This window comes from Mesoplodon densirostris, chromosome 8 (assembly GCF_025265405.1).
Source record: "Mesoplodon densirostris isolate mMesDen1 chromosome 8, mMesDen1 primary haplotype, whole genome shotgun sequence".
Taxonomy (NCBI): domain Eukaryota; kingdom Metazoa; phylum Chordata; class Mammalia; order Artiodactyla; family Ziphiidae; genus Mesoplodon; species Mesoplodon densirostris.
The window spans coordinates 35,920,090-35,938,336 of record NC_082668.1 but is presented as its reverse complement, the minus strand read 5'-3'; the positions used below and the strand labels follow the sequence as shown (position 1 = coordinate 35,938,336).

Genomic DNA, 18,247 nt, shown 5'->3' with positions numbered 1-18,247 from the left:
AGTCCGCCTGCCAATGCAGGGGACACGGGTTCGTGCCCCGGTCCGGGAAGATCCCACATGCCGCCGAGTGGCTGGGCCCGTGAGCCATGGCCGCTGAGCCTGCGCGTCCGGAACCTGTGCTCTGCAACGGGAGAGGCCACAACAGTGAGAGGCCCGCGTACCGCAAAAAAAATATATATATATATTTGGTTTGAACTATTTTCCCATACAAGGAGAATCAGACAGTTATTACTATGTTCATTTTGCCTAATGAATGTAAAGAATTACAATGCTGTTTCCATTTGAGCAGGGCTGACAGAACAATCTTCTCCTGCCCTTTATAAAGATTTGCATGGAGCTATTTGCAAAAGAGGAGTTCCAGCCCTTGGACCTTACCCAGGAGCTCATATTTCCCCCAGAACTCTTGGTAAGGTGAGTTGGGTGTTTTATGTGCTCGTTTCAGTGCCACTGGTTATAAGCTCAGTTTTCTAAAACAACACTTTCCGTCCTGTGAAATTATCAAATTGTGGAAATGCTTGATCAAATCAGTATGCCTGTCCCTATCCAGCTCACCAAGCCCTGGCTGTTGCCCTGCACACTTTCCCCGAAGCCTCAGCTGAGGCTATTTTTTAAAGCGATTTCATCATTACTCCCATCACTGTCATCTGCAGTGTGTCCCTATTGACTGTCCCAAGCAATCCAGTTTTTCTCAGCTTCTAACTTGGCCTTTCCAGCCTTTTCCAGATATTGACCTCAAGGGGCACTTCCAAGGCCTCCTGATACCTCAACCTTCCCTCTGTTAGCATCTCTATCTTTCCTCTCTAACATCCAGTGGTCCCATTCCATAAAATGCCTATCTCTGAAAGATTCTGATGTGTTTATTCATGCATTCAACAAATATTCATCATTCAGCAACATGCCAGGCACTGTTTGGGGTACTGAATATACAACAGGGAACAAAACTCACACAGACGTGACCCCAAGGAGTTTGTAACCTGGTGGCAGAGACAGACAATGAGCAAGATAATAGATAAGTTACATAGTGTGTTAGCAAGTGAGAAGGAGAACAAAATGAAACAGAGAAAGGGGATAGGATGATGCAGGGGGTTGCAACTTTAAATATCCGGCCAGAGAAAACTTCTCTGAGAAGGTAACATTTGAAGAAAGTCCTGAAAGAGGGGAGGGAACTGGCCACGAAGATACATGGAGGAAGAGCAGTCCAGGCAGTGGGGCAGCAAGTGCAAAGGTGCCAAGGAGGGGAGAACTCCTGGCCTGATCAAGGGACGGAGCAGGGGCCAGCCTGGCTGGAGCACAGTGAACCAGAGAGATCAGAAAGCTGCGGGCCAGGGGGTGGGCAGACCATGCTGAACTTAGACTACTTGGTTTTTACTCTGCCTGAGATGAGAAGCTATCAGAGAAGTTGGACAGAAGAGGGGTACGCTCCTATTAACCTTGTAATGGGATCCAGGGTCGTTTTGGCTTCTGGGATGGGAGTAGCCTGCGGAGGGGGCGAGGGAAGGAGCAGTGAGCCCATTAGGGCACTAATGTCATCCTGAGAATGGTGGTGCTGGACCAGGCGGCCAGCATGCAGGTGGTGAGGAGGGAGTGGATTCTGGATACATTTTGGAAGAAGAGCTAACAAGATTTCCTGATGAATGTGATGTAGGGGCGGGGTCCCCAACCCACCCGACCGTGGACAGATACCGGCCGCAGCCTGTTAGGCACAGGGCAACACAGCAGGAGTAAGCGGCGGGCAAGCAAGCTACATCTGCCACTCCCCATTGCTCCCTATCGCTTGCATTACTGCCTGAACCATCCCCCCACCACCACGTCCGTGGAAAAGCTGTCTTCCACGAAACCAGTCCCTGGTGCCAGGAAGGTTGGGGACCGCTGCTGTAGAGTGTGGGAGAGAGATTGGAGTCACTGCTGACTCCGGGGCTTTGGGCAGCTGGAAAGGGGAGTGGCCATTTACAGAGAAGAGGAAGACCTCCGGAGGAGCAGGGCCTTTTGCCTTTGGGGGGTCCTTTTCCGGGGCTTGGAGGGAGATGGGATATGAGGAGCTCAGTTTTGGACACGTTAAATTTGAGATGCCTATTACACATCTAAGGAGAGACACTGAGTACTCGTTCAGGAGTTCAGAGGAAAAGATGAAGATTCTAATTTAGGAGTATTAGTATAATTATGATTTTTAAGGCCATGATACTAAATTATGTTGAATTCATCTATACTGAAGGGTCAGTGACAGATGCCAGTTCATAGTGTTGCTTTCCTCCAAAGAACTACACATTATCAAGGCTTAAGCTAAAGGAGTACATATCTAATTATGGAAATTCAGGCCTTAGCCAATGGGTGTACTGAGTGTCCTTTTGGTCAAGGGGACCCCAGAGCTTCTGAAATCTCTCTAGAGGAACATACCTCCACCTAGGATCTATCATAACCCAGGAATACAGGTGTGCACAGGTGCACACACCTTATTATTTGCACGTAGAGAATGGCAGAGAACCCAGAAAAACGAACCCTGGCCTTTCATGGAAAGAGCATCACCTGGATCTCCCCTGGGACCCTCAAGGACCTCCTGGAGCTGAAAGCAAAACACCTGGAAGGCCCTCTCATCCTGGGCAACAGCTCGCTGGGTGAGTGATTGCAATGGTTCACACTCCACCATTTGTGCCGAGCTGGACTTCCTGTCCCCCACTGTGCTCACAGTCTACAAAAACTACTTTTTAAGGATAAAAACCTCATTTTTTAAATAAAAATGCTATAATACTGTATCATAAAATGTACTACTATATTGTATATTATATAATAATTATTTATATAACATAGTATTTTTATATATACTATATATTTTTATAAATACTAGCATATATGTGCTATATAGACTCATATATAAATTATATATACAATATTAAAGTATAATACAAATATCGTATTATTATAACAAAATGGTCTCCAAAATTGGAGGTACATACACCCTGGGAGTATGCAGTGTAACCTCTTGAGGTGTGGGAAAAAAGTATTAGAGGACTGTTTATCATTTAATTTACTTTGTCCTTTTTAACTTTGTTTTTGTTAAATAAAATAGAATTTTATAAAATATGTATGGATATATTAACAATGCACACCTAGTTATCACCACACCCAGTTTAAGAACCAGAGCTTTGGGCTTCCCTGGTGGCGCAGTGGTTGGGAATCTGCCTGCCAATGCAGGGGACACGGGTTCGTGCCCCGGTCCAGGAAGATCCCACATGCCACGGAACAGCAGGGCCCGTGAGCCATGGCTGCTGAGCCTGCACGTCCGGAGCCTGTGCTCTGTAACGGGAGAGGCCACAACAGTGAGAGGCCCGCGTACCGCAAAAAAAAAAAAAAAAAGAACCAGAGCTTTACCAAGAACTTTGAATGCCCCATGGGCCCTCCCAAACCACAGGCCCTCCCCTTGCCTTCTCCTTAGAGGCACTCATTAGCCTGAATATGATGTTGGTTAGTCTCTTCCTCATTTTTACAATTTTACCCCATATATTTGAGTAACTAAGCACCATGTCCCTTAGTTTTGCATATTTTTGAACTTCACATAAATAGACTGACACGGTATTATTCTTCTGCAATTTGCTTTGTGCGTTCAACATTGAGCTGAGATTCACCCACATTGTGGCGTGTAACTGTGCTGCTGGATTCCATCGTGTGTCCAGGGCACAATTTGCTCATCCATCCTATTGCTCAAGGAGGTGGAGTGCTCTCCAAGTTTTTGCTATTACAGATAGCTTTATATGTGTCTCCTGGTGCCCACATGCAAGGGTTTTCTAAGAACCTCTCATCCATTTTATTTCCTATTTTTATATACATGTAGAGAGTATAAATAAATACATATACCAGGAGAGCCTGTGCTATAAAATTACTTGGCAGGGTGTATGGCCACCGCTTTCACATCTATACACATTTATTGCCAGTTTTTAAAATTAGCATCTGAATATTTTTATGAGAAACTCTCAATGCCAAAAAATTGCATTTTCTCTTTCCTAACTCTCTCTAGAATATATAATGCATTTACTTTCAAGACCTGCGTTGAAATCTCAAGGATATTTTCACCCAGTTCTCCTCTCTCCTGCTAGGATTTCTGAGCTGATTATGGTGTCTAAAACAAGTGATGGTGAGTTCCAGGTGTTCTTCGTAAAATATCAATGAACCGATTCCTGCACTAAACTTAACACTGCTATATAGTTTAGAACTTCCTCATACATTTATCTTGTCTGGCCTGTTTCCAATTCTTCATCATTTTCCTGATGTGATATGACATCCCCACCATGAAACTTTACTGTCAAAAGCCTTGCACAGAATATGAGGTACCTGAACTGATTCACTTTGTTATAAAGCAGAAACTAAAAAAAAAAAAAAAAAAAAAGAATATGAGGTACTTGGATAATGTCATTCAAGACCCTGCAGTCAGCTGCAGGATTCTTGCCTATAAAAAGCTACTGTCGGGCTTCCCTGGTGGCGCAGTGGTTGGGGGTCCGCCTGCCGATGCAGGGAACACGGGTTTGTGACCCGGTCCGGGAAGATCCCACATGCCGCGGAGCGGCTGGGCCCGTGGGCCATGGCCACTGAGCCTGCGCATCCGGAGCCTGTGCTCCACAATGGGAGAGGCCACAGCGGTGAGAGGCCCGTGTACCGCAAAAAAAAAAAAAGTCACAGTCTTGCAGTGTCATTTTAATGGGAAGACAGCAAGAGAGAACTGGCACTCTCCAATGGTTGGATGGTCAATTCCAGGGAGGGAGTATGTTCGCAGGAGGAAAGTAGGCGATGTAGTGTCTGACACTCAAATGCTACTTGTCTCATGGGGACAATGGCAAAAGGCCAAGTGAGACAAAAACCTGCCCGGGCAAACACCCCCAGTCACTTACAACATCCTTAAGGGCCCCTTTTGTACAGATGCTGCATCAGGCAAGCTGGCACCCACAGAGTAGGAAGGAAACATGCAAGTCTTTGCCTTCAAGATGCACTGCAAACCCTTTGGCAAAAGGAACCTTATTTTAGTCCTTCCCTCATCCCCCAGATCTCCTAGCATATATGTGCCTGTTCCAGATACATGCATATATGTGCTAAATTACTGACAAATAACTGAATGCAAAAAACAAACAAACAAATGAGTGGGTCAGAAACTTGAATTAGGGAGGCAGAGGTAATAATGACTTCCTTAACTCAGGCAACAGGGAGGTTGACTGAACTGAAAGCTTTAGTCCAGACTGACTGGTAGGCCACCGTATGTTTTTGGAGGTTGGTGGTGGGCAGGGGAGGGGACCCACCTTGGCTGTATCACTGCCATCCAGGAGTCCTACCTTCCCGGCCTCAACCGTCATCAGCCAGACTTTGACCGTGCTGCAGACCAGCAAGCCTGGCCTTCCCTGGCCTCACCCCACCCACTTGCTAGGAAAGGGACCCTTCCTGGTTTTGCCCAGCACCACAGCTTCACAGCTTCAGCCTTGGGACAACTCAGGTAGCACACCTGCATACCACTCAGAAGAGGAGGAGGAGAACGTGCTTAGATTTATCTGAAATCTTGGGGTTGGAGAGAAGAGAAAGAGGGAAGAGTAAAATGGGTGGCTTGGGAGTATAGTCAAGTAGCTTAAGCAGACGGTCAAGACCCGAAAACCCTTCCCCTCATCTTCACCCCAGGCATCGTTTAGCCCACGGTTTTCAAACTTGTCTTCAGCACCACAACCCTGTCCTCAAACAAATCTTAGTAAATGAAAATAAGTTGCTCTACTTGAAGGAGGGGGAAGACTTTCTCCATCCCACGGAGCTCCTATATCGACCTCCGCCAGGGCCAGGACTCAAGGCAAGTGAACTTGCCCAAGGTCCCCAAACTGGCTAGTGGCGGGTCATCAAGCCACACATCTCCCACTTCCAATCCAGAACTCTTGTCTTTACTGCCATTCCCCATCCCCCAGGCCCACCCCACGGCCTGTCCAGTTGGCTATTTATCAGTTTGGACTCTGCAGGCAAAGTAGAGCCAGATTCTAAAATCTGAGGAAACAAACAATGCACTTTCCTTGGGGGCCCCTTAAACTTTAAGTGTGAGTAATCTCTAGTGGCCTCCAGGGACCTTTCCCAGGGTGCTCAAACTTTTCCTAAGGCCCAGAAGAATGAAGGACACTGGTGGGGGAGGGGTACGTGGGAGCCAGATGTACCCACCACCACCACCAGCAGTCTCCCGCAGGAAGTCATTTTCTGTGACAGCTTACGCTTGTTTAAATGTTGTGTGCTGGGCTTCCCTGGTGGCGCAGTGGTTGAGAGTCCACCTGCCGATGCAGGGGGACACGGGTTCGTGCCCCGGTCTGGGAAGATCCCACATGCCACCGAGCGGCTGGGCCCGTGAGCCATGGCCGCTGAGCCTGCACGTCCGGAGCCCGTGCTCCGCAACGGGAGAGGCCACAACACTGAGAGGCCCGCGTACCGCAAAAAAAAAAAAAAAAAAAAAAAAAAAAAATGTTGTGTGCTTACGCTTGTTTAAATGTTGTGTGCTAATCCGTGTCACATACACGCTTGGCTCTGTATACTTCTTTTTCCTCAAAATCTTTAGTATAGGAAGTGCTCCAGAAAGTTGCTGCGCCTTTAACCCATAGACCCGAAAACTCTGAGAAGCATGGAGTTAAAACAAAATCCATGTTCTGAGAATCAAACAAAGATAAGGCTCTTTTCAACTCTGTTGAAATACAGGCTAGGTTTTGTGACCAAAGATGGAATAAAATATGAATGGAAATACAGTAAATAGAATTTCCTCGGTACAGCTATGTCAGGCCTGGCACAAAGTGAGCAACGGAAAGAGCCAAACGAAAGCCCCAGAATGGATCGTCTGGCCTCAGCCTGAGTCTGAAATCCATACTTCTGAGAACCCAGGCAGTAGCAACAGCTGGCGTTTTACTCTCCCCTAGGGCTGAACTGCCCTATTCTAGGTCAAATAAGGGATGATCGTACTGGTCTGTGTGATGCTCCTGACCTTAAAAAGATATTAATAATAATGATAAGAATAATGTCTTTGTCTCTGATTTCTTCCCTACGAATAAGGCTCTGGGTCTATAGGGTAGGAGGAACTGTATGATAGGAAACAAGCTTGGTCTTCCCAGTGCTCCTGCAGGCAAAGGGAAGGCAGGATTTTGCAGAAGTTCAAGACCAAGCTTTATTGGAGCTTGTACTGATGGGAAGCAATAGACCATCCCTGGTGGGTCTGGGATGGGATCCCGTGTTACGGAGTGCCTTGTATGAGATGCTGAAGCAGAAACAGGGTGAGGACTCTAAGTTGAGAGATGCTCCAGGGCAGAAGAGCAGTTCAGTTACTTTTAGGCAAGATTTGCTTAGCATGTAGATAATAAGGAGAAACTAGTGGTTTCTCTAATCAATTAGGTTAGCTATGATCATTGAAGCAGCAGGGGGTGTTGTGTGTGTATGTTGGCAGGGGTGGGGGAAGTATTGTGCCAAGTACGTTGTTAATACTGATGAAAATAAAGTTATGTGGGAGGGTGAAATATTCTCCACGATTAATCCACAAGAGAAAAACCAAAGCCCAGCCCACAACCTGTTAAAAAACAGACTAACTGAGGTTAGAACCCAGCCTTGGAAATGATGTCAAATCATATTCTACGTGTTAGTGATTCATTCTACAAACCCCAGAGAGATTAATTTTTAAAGTCCAGCTAAGTCACCTCCTGATGGTTTGGTGACTTCATTTTCAAAGATTGATCTGAACCCTTTACATCCCTACTACAGAGAAGCCCAAAGCCAGCGCTAATATCCTGCCAATACTCACGAGTATGGCTGCAACGGTTTTTAAATTCTGAATTACTTCCTTGCCAGCCAGCAAATAGCATTGCCCTGATCCCCCTAGATGGATGCTCTTCTATTGCTCCTGCCCCCCAAGCCCCTCCCTGGGAACCCCCAACATCCCCACACCTAACAACAACCAACATAATACCTAGGGAAGCTCCTTGCATGAGCTGTGTTCATTCTGATTGGCCGGTGCTCCTCCTGGAACTGGTTGTTGACGATTTTGAATATCAAGGCTACCTGTAGAGGTGCAAAGCAACAGTAAAAGCATTATTGATTTTAGACAATGACCTAGGAAATTGAAAGACCTTTGATTGTTTTCATGCCATCATATTTATCCCCCTTAATCACAAAACAGCTTTGCATAGCTTCACTGTGGTCAGTCAGGAGGGGGTCACAGAAAGTTCTAGTAGAGTCTGCCACCTGCTAGTTTTTACTGTCATCCCTTCTCTCTAGCCTCTGCTTTCTTGCATTCATTCAAAGAGTGTAGACCAACCCAGGGGTTCCCAACCCTGGCTGCCCAGGAGAACTCCCTGGGGAGACTTTGATAAAGCCCTGCACCCAGAGATTCTGATTTGATTGACGTGGGAGTGGGCATCTGTGCTGTTTGAGTTCTGGTGATTCTCCGAGCAGCCAGTGTGGAGAGCCACCGCACTAGCTGGACACCAAGGCCCTGGAGCCATGCTTACAGTCCAGCTGCTCCTCCCACATCACCTGTAAAAACAATGTGCTTTCCAGGACTGACAATAGATGCTGCCTGCAGTCTGGCCCAGGTCAAGGACATCTTGGCTGAGAGGGTATCTGAGTTCCTGGAGAAGACCCAGACAAACCAAGCATTCCTGAAGCACCTGAAGAGCCTGGCAGGCAGGCAGATCTGGAATATGGCCGTATGTCCTCCGGGCCAATCACGAGGCCCACTGCACCTATTTCTTAACCTCACTGAAATGTTGAAATAAGCATTGGCAGAATCAGTGTGCAAAAGGGTCTCAGCAGATTGAAACGACAGGCACAATAAGTAACTATTCAATATTTAACATACATTATTTAATAACATATTTCAAAGAAGACTCTAAGTCAAGTTCAACAGAATAAGCCAAGTAGGAATACTAGTGCTAATTTTGTGATAAGACCTTCAAAGAAGCTAATTTAGACTTAGGCTGCGTTAACGGAAGTATAATACCTAAAATAAGGAGGGTAGTCTCCTCTACCTCAGACTGTTCAGATCACAGCTGAAGAATAATGCTCAGATCAGGGAATCACACTTCAAGGTCTGGTTGTTTTTGACCTCAGAAGAAAGCAGAAGCAAGTTTTCAAAGTACACATGCTCCTTCCCTTACGTACCCCAAATGGTGTATTAGAAATCCTTGGGATACAGGGAATGGAGGGAGAACATGTTTCCTTTGAAAAATCTCTTCAAGTGATTCCAGAATGTTCCCATTCACTGTCAAGAACTCTGACTCAGACCCTGGAGCCTGGCAAGGAGATGGTGGCAGGAGAGTTGGGGGGTTGGAAACCACATCAGAAAGAGGAATGGTGGGGGTGGGGACAATCAGAGGGACCATGAGAGCTGCCTTCAAATATTTCTAGACTCCCAAGGAGATGTGTGATGTATTTCATATGATCACAAAGGGTAGAAGTATGACCGATAGCTGAGAATCCAGGGATGCAGATTTCCACTCAGTGGAAACAAGAATTTTAAAATTGAGCTGCTCATCGCTCTATGACATAAATCACAGCAAAAGCCTTTTTGACCCACCTCCTAGAGAAATGGAAATAAAAACAAAAATAAACAAATGGGACCTAATGAAACTTAAAAGCTTTTGCACAGCAAAGGAAACCATAAACAAGACAAAAAGACAACCCTCAGAATGGGAGAAAATATTTCAAATGAAGCAACTGACAAAGGATAAATCTCCAAAATTTACAAGCAGCTCATGCAGCTCAATAACAAAAAAGCAAACAACCCAATCCGAAAATGGGCAGAAGACCTAAATAGACATTTCTCCAAAGAAGATCTATAGATTGCCAACAAACACATGAAAGAATGCTCAACATCATTAATCATCAGAGAAATGCAAATCCAAACTACAATGAGATATCATCTCACACCAGTCAGAATGGCCTTCATCAAAAAATCTAGAAACAATAAATGCTGGAGAGGGTGTGGAGAAAAGGGAACACTCTTGCACAGTTGGTGGGAATGTAAATTGATACAGCCACTATGGACAACAGTATGGAGATTCCTTAAAAAACTACAAATAGAATTACCATACGACCCAGCAATCCCACTACTGGGCATATACCCTGAGAAAACCATAATTCAAAAAGAGTCATGTACCAAAATGTTCATTGCAGCTCTATTTACAATAGCCAGGACATGGAAGCAACCTAAGTGTCCATCAACAGATGAATGGATAAAAAACATGTGGCACATATATACAGTGGAATATTACTCAGCCATAAAAAGAAATGAAATTGAGTTATTTGTAGTGAGGTGGATGGACCTAGAGTCTGTCATACAGAGTGAAGTAAGTCAGAAGGAGAAAAACAAATACTGTATGCTAACATATATATGGAATCTAAGGAAAAAAATGTCATGAAGAACCTAGGCGTAAGACGGGAATAAAGACACAGACCTACTAGAGCATGGACTTGAGGATATGGGGAGGGGGAAGGGTAAGCTGTGACAAAGTGAGAGAGTGGCATGGACATATATACACTACCAAACGTAAACTAGATAGCTAGTGGGAAGCAGCCACAAAGCACAGGGAGATCAGCTTGGTGCTTTGTGACCACCTAGAGGGGTGGGATAGGGAGGGTGGCAGGGAGGGAGACGTAAGAGGGAAGAGATATGGGAACATATGTATATGTATAACTGATTCACTTTGTTATAAAGCAGTAACTAACACACCATTGTAAAGCAATTATACTCTAATAAAGATGTTAAAAAAAAATTGAGCTGTTCATAGAGGAACTGGGGTTCCCTGTCCTCACCCATGTTCCAGCCCGGGTCAACACAGCCCAGGTTGTCCCTGTAGATTCCATCACTACATGGGAAGGAGAGCACTGAGTGGACTGGCCGGTCATTTCCCTGCCACATTCTGAGATGCTACAGCCTCAAGCAGATCCAAGTGGAATCTCCCAAGAGGAAAAGGGCAACTCTCCCTCAGTGATGTGGATGCCCAGCACCTCAACACAGCCCACAGGAAGTCCAGCCATTTCAGAGGCCGTGAGATGAGGCTGAGATTCCAAGGCAGGACAGCACCTCTGTGGCCAGCACTGTGGCCACCTGCACCAGCTAAGTAGGGGTGGCTCAGAATTGGCTGCTGAGCCTCCCTCACTTGAATCCCAGTCCTGCCCCTTCCTAGCTGGCAGACCTTGATCAAGTTTCATAATTTCTCTGTGCCCCAGTGTCTTCATCTGTAAAGGGGGGATAATTGCATCATCTCGCTGGGCTGTTGTGAGGATTGAGCAAATACGTGTGAAGGGGTTAGACAGCAGGTGGAACATACCAAGTGCCGTGGAGTGGTACCATCCATTCCTCACCCGATCCAAAGTCGCAGGTGGGTGGAGGCCTCCCACGTGGTCTGAACTGAGTCTCGTCTGCAGAGCACACTGAGACTCCTCTTGACCCTTTCACTACCAGAGAAGACCATAAGCAGGTGCCTGTGGGTCTCGGATTTGAGGGACCGAATGCCGAGGCTGTAACTCTTAGGGGGACACATTATAAGCCGGCATTGCTGTTCAGATCTGAATCCAGTTCTGGCTGTGGGCAACACTACCCTCAATCTGATATCAGAAGGTAAGCTACCCCAGAGCACTCTGAACAGCTCCTGAAAAGTTTTTGTCTGTTTTTAAAGAATTGCTATATCAGAGCCCAGGTCTCTGACTCTCAATCCACCACGGGAAGCTCAGGCTCCTGGCAGGAGGCACACTGATGCAAGGGGTGGCTGATGCTTCCTTCCGCACCACCTGCCACACATACACACAACACCCAGCCTGGACCACAGCTCAGTTAGCCCGCCATCAGCCTGGGGTGGTATCAGAGGCTGATGTGAAGGCTCTCTGTGGCCTGAGGACCAGCACCTCCTTCTCTTCATGCCCACCCCCCCTCCAGCTGCTGTGTGAGAAACCACAGATCTAGTGAGGACACGCTGGGGACATCGTGGGACCCCTGGGGGCAGGAGGAAGGTGATGACTAATTTTACATGCTGGCTGAGAGGGATGCTCCCTTGGGGCGCTCCGTGCTATACCACCCTTGTCTCCCCCGAAGTGCTCAGCCTTCACGCTGTCTCCGGCTGCTACAGGGGTGCTAGCACTCCCGTTTACTGGGTGCTGACTTTGTGCCAGGCTCTGCTGGATACTTTACACACGTCACATCTAATGTGTGCAACCACCCGGCGGAGGTCGCTTGTAGAGGCAGGCATGGGATGGAAACCCAGTCTGCTTGATTTCCAGATGGGCATGCTTGTCTCTTCTCCATCAGCGCCTCCCCAGGGCTTCTAACTCCCCGCTTCCCTTGTTTCTCGCCCTCCCTCACCCATCAAATGCCCTCCTACCGGCTGACATGGGCCCAGGCACTGGGTGCAGGGGAGCAGTCACACTGCCCCTTGTGAACTTCGGGGTGTGGCCAAACAGGAATTATATTACAGGCATTGTAACCCTCCCCAGGGGATTGCTGGCTAACACAATCCCGTCCCTGGTGGGTGGGAACTGAGGAGTGTTGGGAGAGACCTACTGGCAGAGGACAAGCTCTCATGCCCCCATTCAGCTTTGTGTGGGACGCACCCAGAGGGGAGGAGAGGAAAGGCCTCACCCCTGCCTGGCCCAGTCAACTGTTTTGCTGAGTCCTCCAGGCCTGCGGTCCAGGACGCCCTTAGCTCAACCCCCAAAGACTAAGGGAGAAGCAGCCAAGGCTCTGGGGCATCAGGATAGCAAGGATGGCCCGGCCCCCATGGGGCCTTCTACACTAGGACTAGGACTAGTAGTACTAGCTGTGTTCTTCTGCTGGGGTGTCGGTCGTTACCTTTGGCTTAAGGTCTCTGTTTTCCCAGCTCTGCCAAAGCCACCTCCAGCCTGAGCTCAGCCCGCTCCAGTGAGGCCAGTAGCAGGGAGGGAAAGGTCCACAGGGGCTCCTTTGGGGTCCCCCTGCTGCCTGCCTTCCAATCAGCATACCGCTGCTGTGTCTGGAGAGGAACCCACGTCAGATTCCCTGCCCTGCTGCTTGATCTTCTCACCACATCTCCTCTGTGGAGCCACAACCACTTTTTAAAGCCGGAGGGGACTTCTCTGACCACCATGTGGTGACAACGGGGCCGAAAGGAGGTTTTGTGAATTGTTCACTTTGCTTTAAAGGTGTGGGTATCCCGCTTAGAGGCCAACAGCGGTGCCGAGAACAAAAGGCAAATCCAATGATCTGAGCTCTGTTAATAATGGAAACAAACCACGTCTCAGCTTAAGTTACGCCCTTACCCGGATCACAGTACTGAACGAGTTAGATTTAGTTAACCGGCCTCTGCTGAAAGATGAAGACAGGCCTGACAGGCCTTGGGGACAGGAAGAGACCCAGTTCACACGGCACGTGCACTAACAAGAGTAAGTGTCATGCAGCTGCTGCGACCCCTCCCCGTGGAAGGGACAAGGGCGCCTGGTCCACGGCGCGCTCAGATCCCCGCGCGGCTCCACGCAGAGAAAGGTGACCTTTTCTTCTCCGCTGCTGTCATTTAAGAGTACAGGATAATCTCGCATTCCTGTTGCACCTGTGCAGAAATGTCATTTTCTTCAACAGATTCCTCTAAGTGAACATGTTCCTGCTGGGTTGGCGAAGTGCAGACCTGGAGCCGGAGGGAATTTCGGAGTCTGCGTATATTCCCCACTCTCAAAAGGTAAGAATTCCGCTGGTCACTTTTGAGAGTTGTTTTTCTCTTTGCATAACTGAGTCCAGTCATCTGTAGAGATTTCAGAACAGATGGAAGGAAAATAAGGCTGCCCTGAAAACCTGTTTCCTGTCCTCTGCAGTCTGGTGCGGCCCCAAGGCTTTCAGCAACCCTTGAGTGGGCAGCTCCAGGTGACCGGCTGCGGTCGTTGCTTCAGCTGTGGGGTGGCGCCTGCCAGGCCCGCGGAGGCGCTTCCACACCCCCTCGTGTCCAATATCAATGCTGGGAGGCGGAAATTCAAGTTCTCTTGCTGCTGAATGAGCTTCTCCACCTGACCCAAAGGAGGCAGAGGTTGCGGCCAGATCTCCGCGCTCCCCACCCCCCCACCCCAGAGCTGACCCCAACAGTTCAGAGAAACAGGAGTGCCTAACCCACCAGCCCTGGGGGAGATGTGGCCACCCAGCCAGCTACCGAGGGGGCCCTCTGTTCTTACTCCCTGTTCCCTGTGCTTCTCCCCCAAACTGTACCTGAATCCTAGAGGACAGTCTTGCCAAGAGGGGCAATACTTCATACACACACACAGTGATCCCAAGCCAGGAGTCACCTTGGTCATATAGGAAGTCTTATATTAAGTCATGCTTTCAGCCATGTATGACCTTCATTTATTTTTCCTTGGGAATGGAAACTTTGAAATCTGTTCCCGAGCCAGTGTGCATCTGGGTAAGGGCCCCAGACAGGAAAACAAGCTGACCAAACACAGCACCCTCGGTGGCCACACAGATGGAAACACACTCGAGGCACCGGCCATCTCCATTAACACTCTGGCAGCACAACAGTGGTCATGGTGCCAAGGGTAAGGGGGGCGGCCATCACCATCCTGACTCTTGTCTCAGATAGAAGAGTCCCTAGTCCACTGTTGGAAAGTTCTATTCAACGCCTTTACGAACTTTGCAAAATGGAAAAATGATAGCATCTACAAGCCAAGAAATTCGGTGGGTCTCTTTCACACTTTCAGCAAATCACATTTAAAAGCACCTGTGGTGAGGACGCTCCTCCATCCTCACAGGGGACAAAGGGAACTGGAGACCGGAGTTAATGGCACCCGGAAATAAGAGCATGTGGAAATGCTCCAGGCATTTTGTGCAGAGGCATCCTGACCTCAGAGGGAAAGTGCGCAGTGATCCCTGCTCATTGAGGGTATGGGGGGATGGGGACAGACCTTTGGGAGGACATCATTCTCTCTTTGAACGAACAGGCAGCCAAATGGTCCTCAAATTGTGCCAAGCGTCCTTTGTGTCCATTTAGATTGAGTCTAAGTGATTAATTAGTGGCACCAAGAAGCAGAAAACTTGCTCTTAGTTTTAACATATCAAATAACTCCAAACGGCTTTTGTCTCCACAGTGGGAATCTGTGTCAGCCTTCCGACAGGCTCAGTGCCAGCAAAATGCCTTGGCCCATGTGAATGCTGGCAGGCAAGTCCTCTTCAGAGAGGGCACAGACACCATCGAGGACCTGAGCATCGCCTACAGAGGGGTCGGGGCTGCCACAGTCAGTGCACAAAAATCCTGCCAGCAGCTCCTAGGGACGTAAGCAACAAACCCTGGACCCTGAAGGTGAAGCTTGATGTCAAAAAAAACAAGTGGGAAGATGGAAATTCCTATGTGTAGAATCATTGCTTGTTCTTTCTGTGATTTTGCTAAATGAATCCAACCTTATTTGACTTTGATTAATTAGGTGCCACTCTTTGGGTGAGGGATACAACACATATGGCCCAGGGCTGTGTTCAGCCCCAGTGCTCTTGTGCATGTCAACACTCCAGCAAACCCACACCAGGCAGCATCCAAGTGGCACCTACCACTCCCACTGCTTGGGGGCACTTACCGCTCCCACTGCTCGGGGGCACCTAATTTCTTCCTCAGTAAAGGCAGTGTCTGAGTCTGAGTCCTGTCCAGTTCATAATTGAATTGACCCTAATGGTCTATTTATTTAATGCCTGGTTCCAGCATGTTCAGGCTACTCAGTGCAATCTCCCAGGCCTCAGTTTTCCTGAACGGCTTGTTTAGGTGATTTCTAAGTGCCTATCCAACTCATAAAATGAGACTCTGGGGTGTCTGAACCGCCACCATCCAAAATCTAGCACATGCCAGTAGTCACTGAGGCCACCGTTCTCCAGGCGCTGGGGTGAGCTGATGCTGGATGAGGCCTGCAGGCTGCTCCTGGACGAAGTCTCCCTCCCAGGCTGGGCTCCAGGTGGGAGGGTGGCATTCAAGAGGACTCTGGTGGTCAGCTTCTTCTGCAAATTCTACCTACAAGTTCTGCAGGAACAGAAGCTAACAGAACTGTTCTCTGTGCCTGTAAGTGCTCTGGCTTTTATGTGCTCCTGGCAGCATAAGCTCCCAACTTCCCCACTACTTTTGCAAACTTTCTTGTGGGCAGCCTGTCAGTTCCCAGACATCCCTTCTTCCAGAACTCAGCCCTGAAGGACTACTGCGTGAGGCTCAGGATGCCAGACTGTTTTCAGTGCACAGATGTTTACCACATGCCCTGAGCAGGGAAACATGACGGGACCCTTGCCTCCTATGTGCAATTTTTTTCTCTTTTAAAATCAACTTTATTGAAGTATAATTACATAGAACAAAATGCACCTATTTAAACTCAGAGAGTTTTGACAGTTGTGTAAACTGGCGTCACCACCACCTCAAACAAGAGATAGGGTATTTCCATCACCCCAAAAAGTGCCCTTTTGCCCTTCTGCTGTCAATCCTCCCACCCCTGCCTCCAGGCAACACCCCTGATCTGCTTTGTGACACTATAGATTAGTTTTGCCTATTCTAGAATTTTATATTCAATGTGAAATATAAAATAAAATTTTATTTTTCAAAAAACTAAAAGGTTGGATGGTGGTGGGATGAATTGGGAGATTGGGACTGACATGTATACACTGATGTGTATAAAATGGATGACTAATAAGAACCTGCTGTATAAGAAAATAAATAAAATCAAATTAAAAAAAAAACTAAAAGGTTTATATGCTAATATTTAAGTAGCTTCTTTTCAGAATTTCTGTTTATAAACTTCTGGAATAAGTTACCAAAGCAAAATATTTTCACTCTCTTTCTCCCTCTCTCTCTCCCCCTCCCCCTCTGTCTTCTGAATCTATCTTTCCTCCCCTGACTGTGACTACAACTCTCACCCTAACTTGCACCCCTGTTCCCCACTCACACCCCACGCCAGCAGCCCAGTGTTCCTAAACTGTCTGGTTTTCATTCATTCAGATGAAGACCCTCACAGGACTTCCCTGGAGGTCCAGTGGTTAGGACTCCATGCTTCCACTGCAGGGGGCCCGGGTTTATCCCTGGCTGGGGAACGAAGATCCCGCAAGCTGTGCAGCGAGGCCAAAAGAAAGAAAGATGAAGACCCTCACAAGCCAAATTTACTAGAATAATTCTTGCTGCCATTGAATTTCTTTTCTTTTTTTTTTTTTTTTTTTTTTTGCGGTACGTGGGTCTCTGACTGTTGTGGCCTCTCCCGTTGTGGAGCACAGGCTCCGGACGCACAGGCTCAGCGGCCATGGCTCACGGGCCCACCCGCTCCGCGGCATGTGGGATCTTCCCCAGACCGGGGTACGAACCCGTGTCCCCTGCATCGGCAGGCGGACTCTCAACCACTGCGCCACCAGGGAAGCCCACCATTGAATTTCTTAATCAAGACCCTTGATGTGTTTCAGTGACACCCAGAGAGACTTCCCAGTTTTGCTGCTCTCCCAGAAAAACTGAGTTGCTGAGGAAAATAATCAGGATTTGGGTTCTTTGTATTCAATGAACCACCCCAACTCGTTCTAGAATGGCTTTTCCAACCCCAGATTTTCTTGCTTCTCCTCCTGCCTCTGCCCAGCTTGCTGACAGGCCTCTCTCTCCTCAGACTGACTTGAGGATCAGATTCAAACAGTCAGTCCAGGTCTTCCTTATGTGGAAATGGAGGGAGGGCAAGGAACATTCACAGAAGTGAATCCTGGGAGGTGATGTGGATTTGCGTCATCCAGGCTACCCGAACCTTACGGTTTCTTGGCTACTTAAGCCAAGTCACTTTCAAAGCCCAGTTTAATCATAGACTAATCAGCTTATCTTTACTGTTTTGAATCGCCTTTCAGAACAGATGCCGTTATTCTGAAATTTCAGACCGATTCCTAAGTGCTGTAGAAGACTTCCCGGTCACAGTACCCCAGGGAGTCCAAAGGTACCAGGTCAGTGAGTTTAATTTAATGGAAACCGAGAAACTAAGAGACAGCTGTAGCTGTGCGAACAAGTAAGTGCTTCAAAGTTGTGATTTTCCCTTCTAACTTTCTGGTTTTTGCTAGCACATTGGCCCTTTGTTCAGGCCGATCCAGGGAGAGGCTGGATCTAAGATCAGGCCTGAGCTGCCGCTGGATGCACTCAGGGCCAAACCGACCTGAAACATTTGACCATCTGACTGATAATTGAGAGTGTCTTCAAACTGCTGTTCTTTGGGCATTTGTTTGAGGAACAGCTAAGCCAGGAGTCGGGGGAAGGACAGAGCAGGACGGTAGCAAGGT

At 47.9% G+C, this 18,247-nt stretch overlaps 1 protein-coding gene across 1 annotated transcript in view; it reads left to right on the top strand.

The window, feature by feature from the left end:
- LOC132494723 (aldehyde oxidase 2-like) overlaps positions 1-18,247 on the top strand; it is a 96,236-nt gene that overhangs the window by 14,655 nt on the left and 63,334 nt on the right. The window contains 13 exon segments of the mRNA XM_060105942.1: positions 326-406; positions 2,468-2,616; positions 4,035-4,126; positions 8,536-8,684; positions 9,260-9,330; positions 11,209-11,360; positions 11,513-11,603; positions 11,982-11,988; positions 13,586-13,621; positions 13,623-13,682; positions 15,076-15,260; positions 15,848-16,022; positions 17,825-17,917. Coding sequence (XP_059961925.1) covers positions 326-406; positions 2,468-2,616; positions 4,035-4,126; positions 8,536-8,684; positions 9,260-9,330; positions 11,209-11,360; positions 11,513-11,603; positions 11,982-11,988; positions 13,586-13,621; positions 13,623-13,682; positions 15,076-15,260; positions 15,848-16,022; positions 17,825-17,917 — 1,341 coding nt within the window.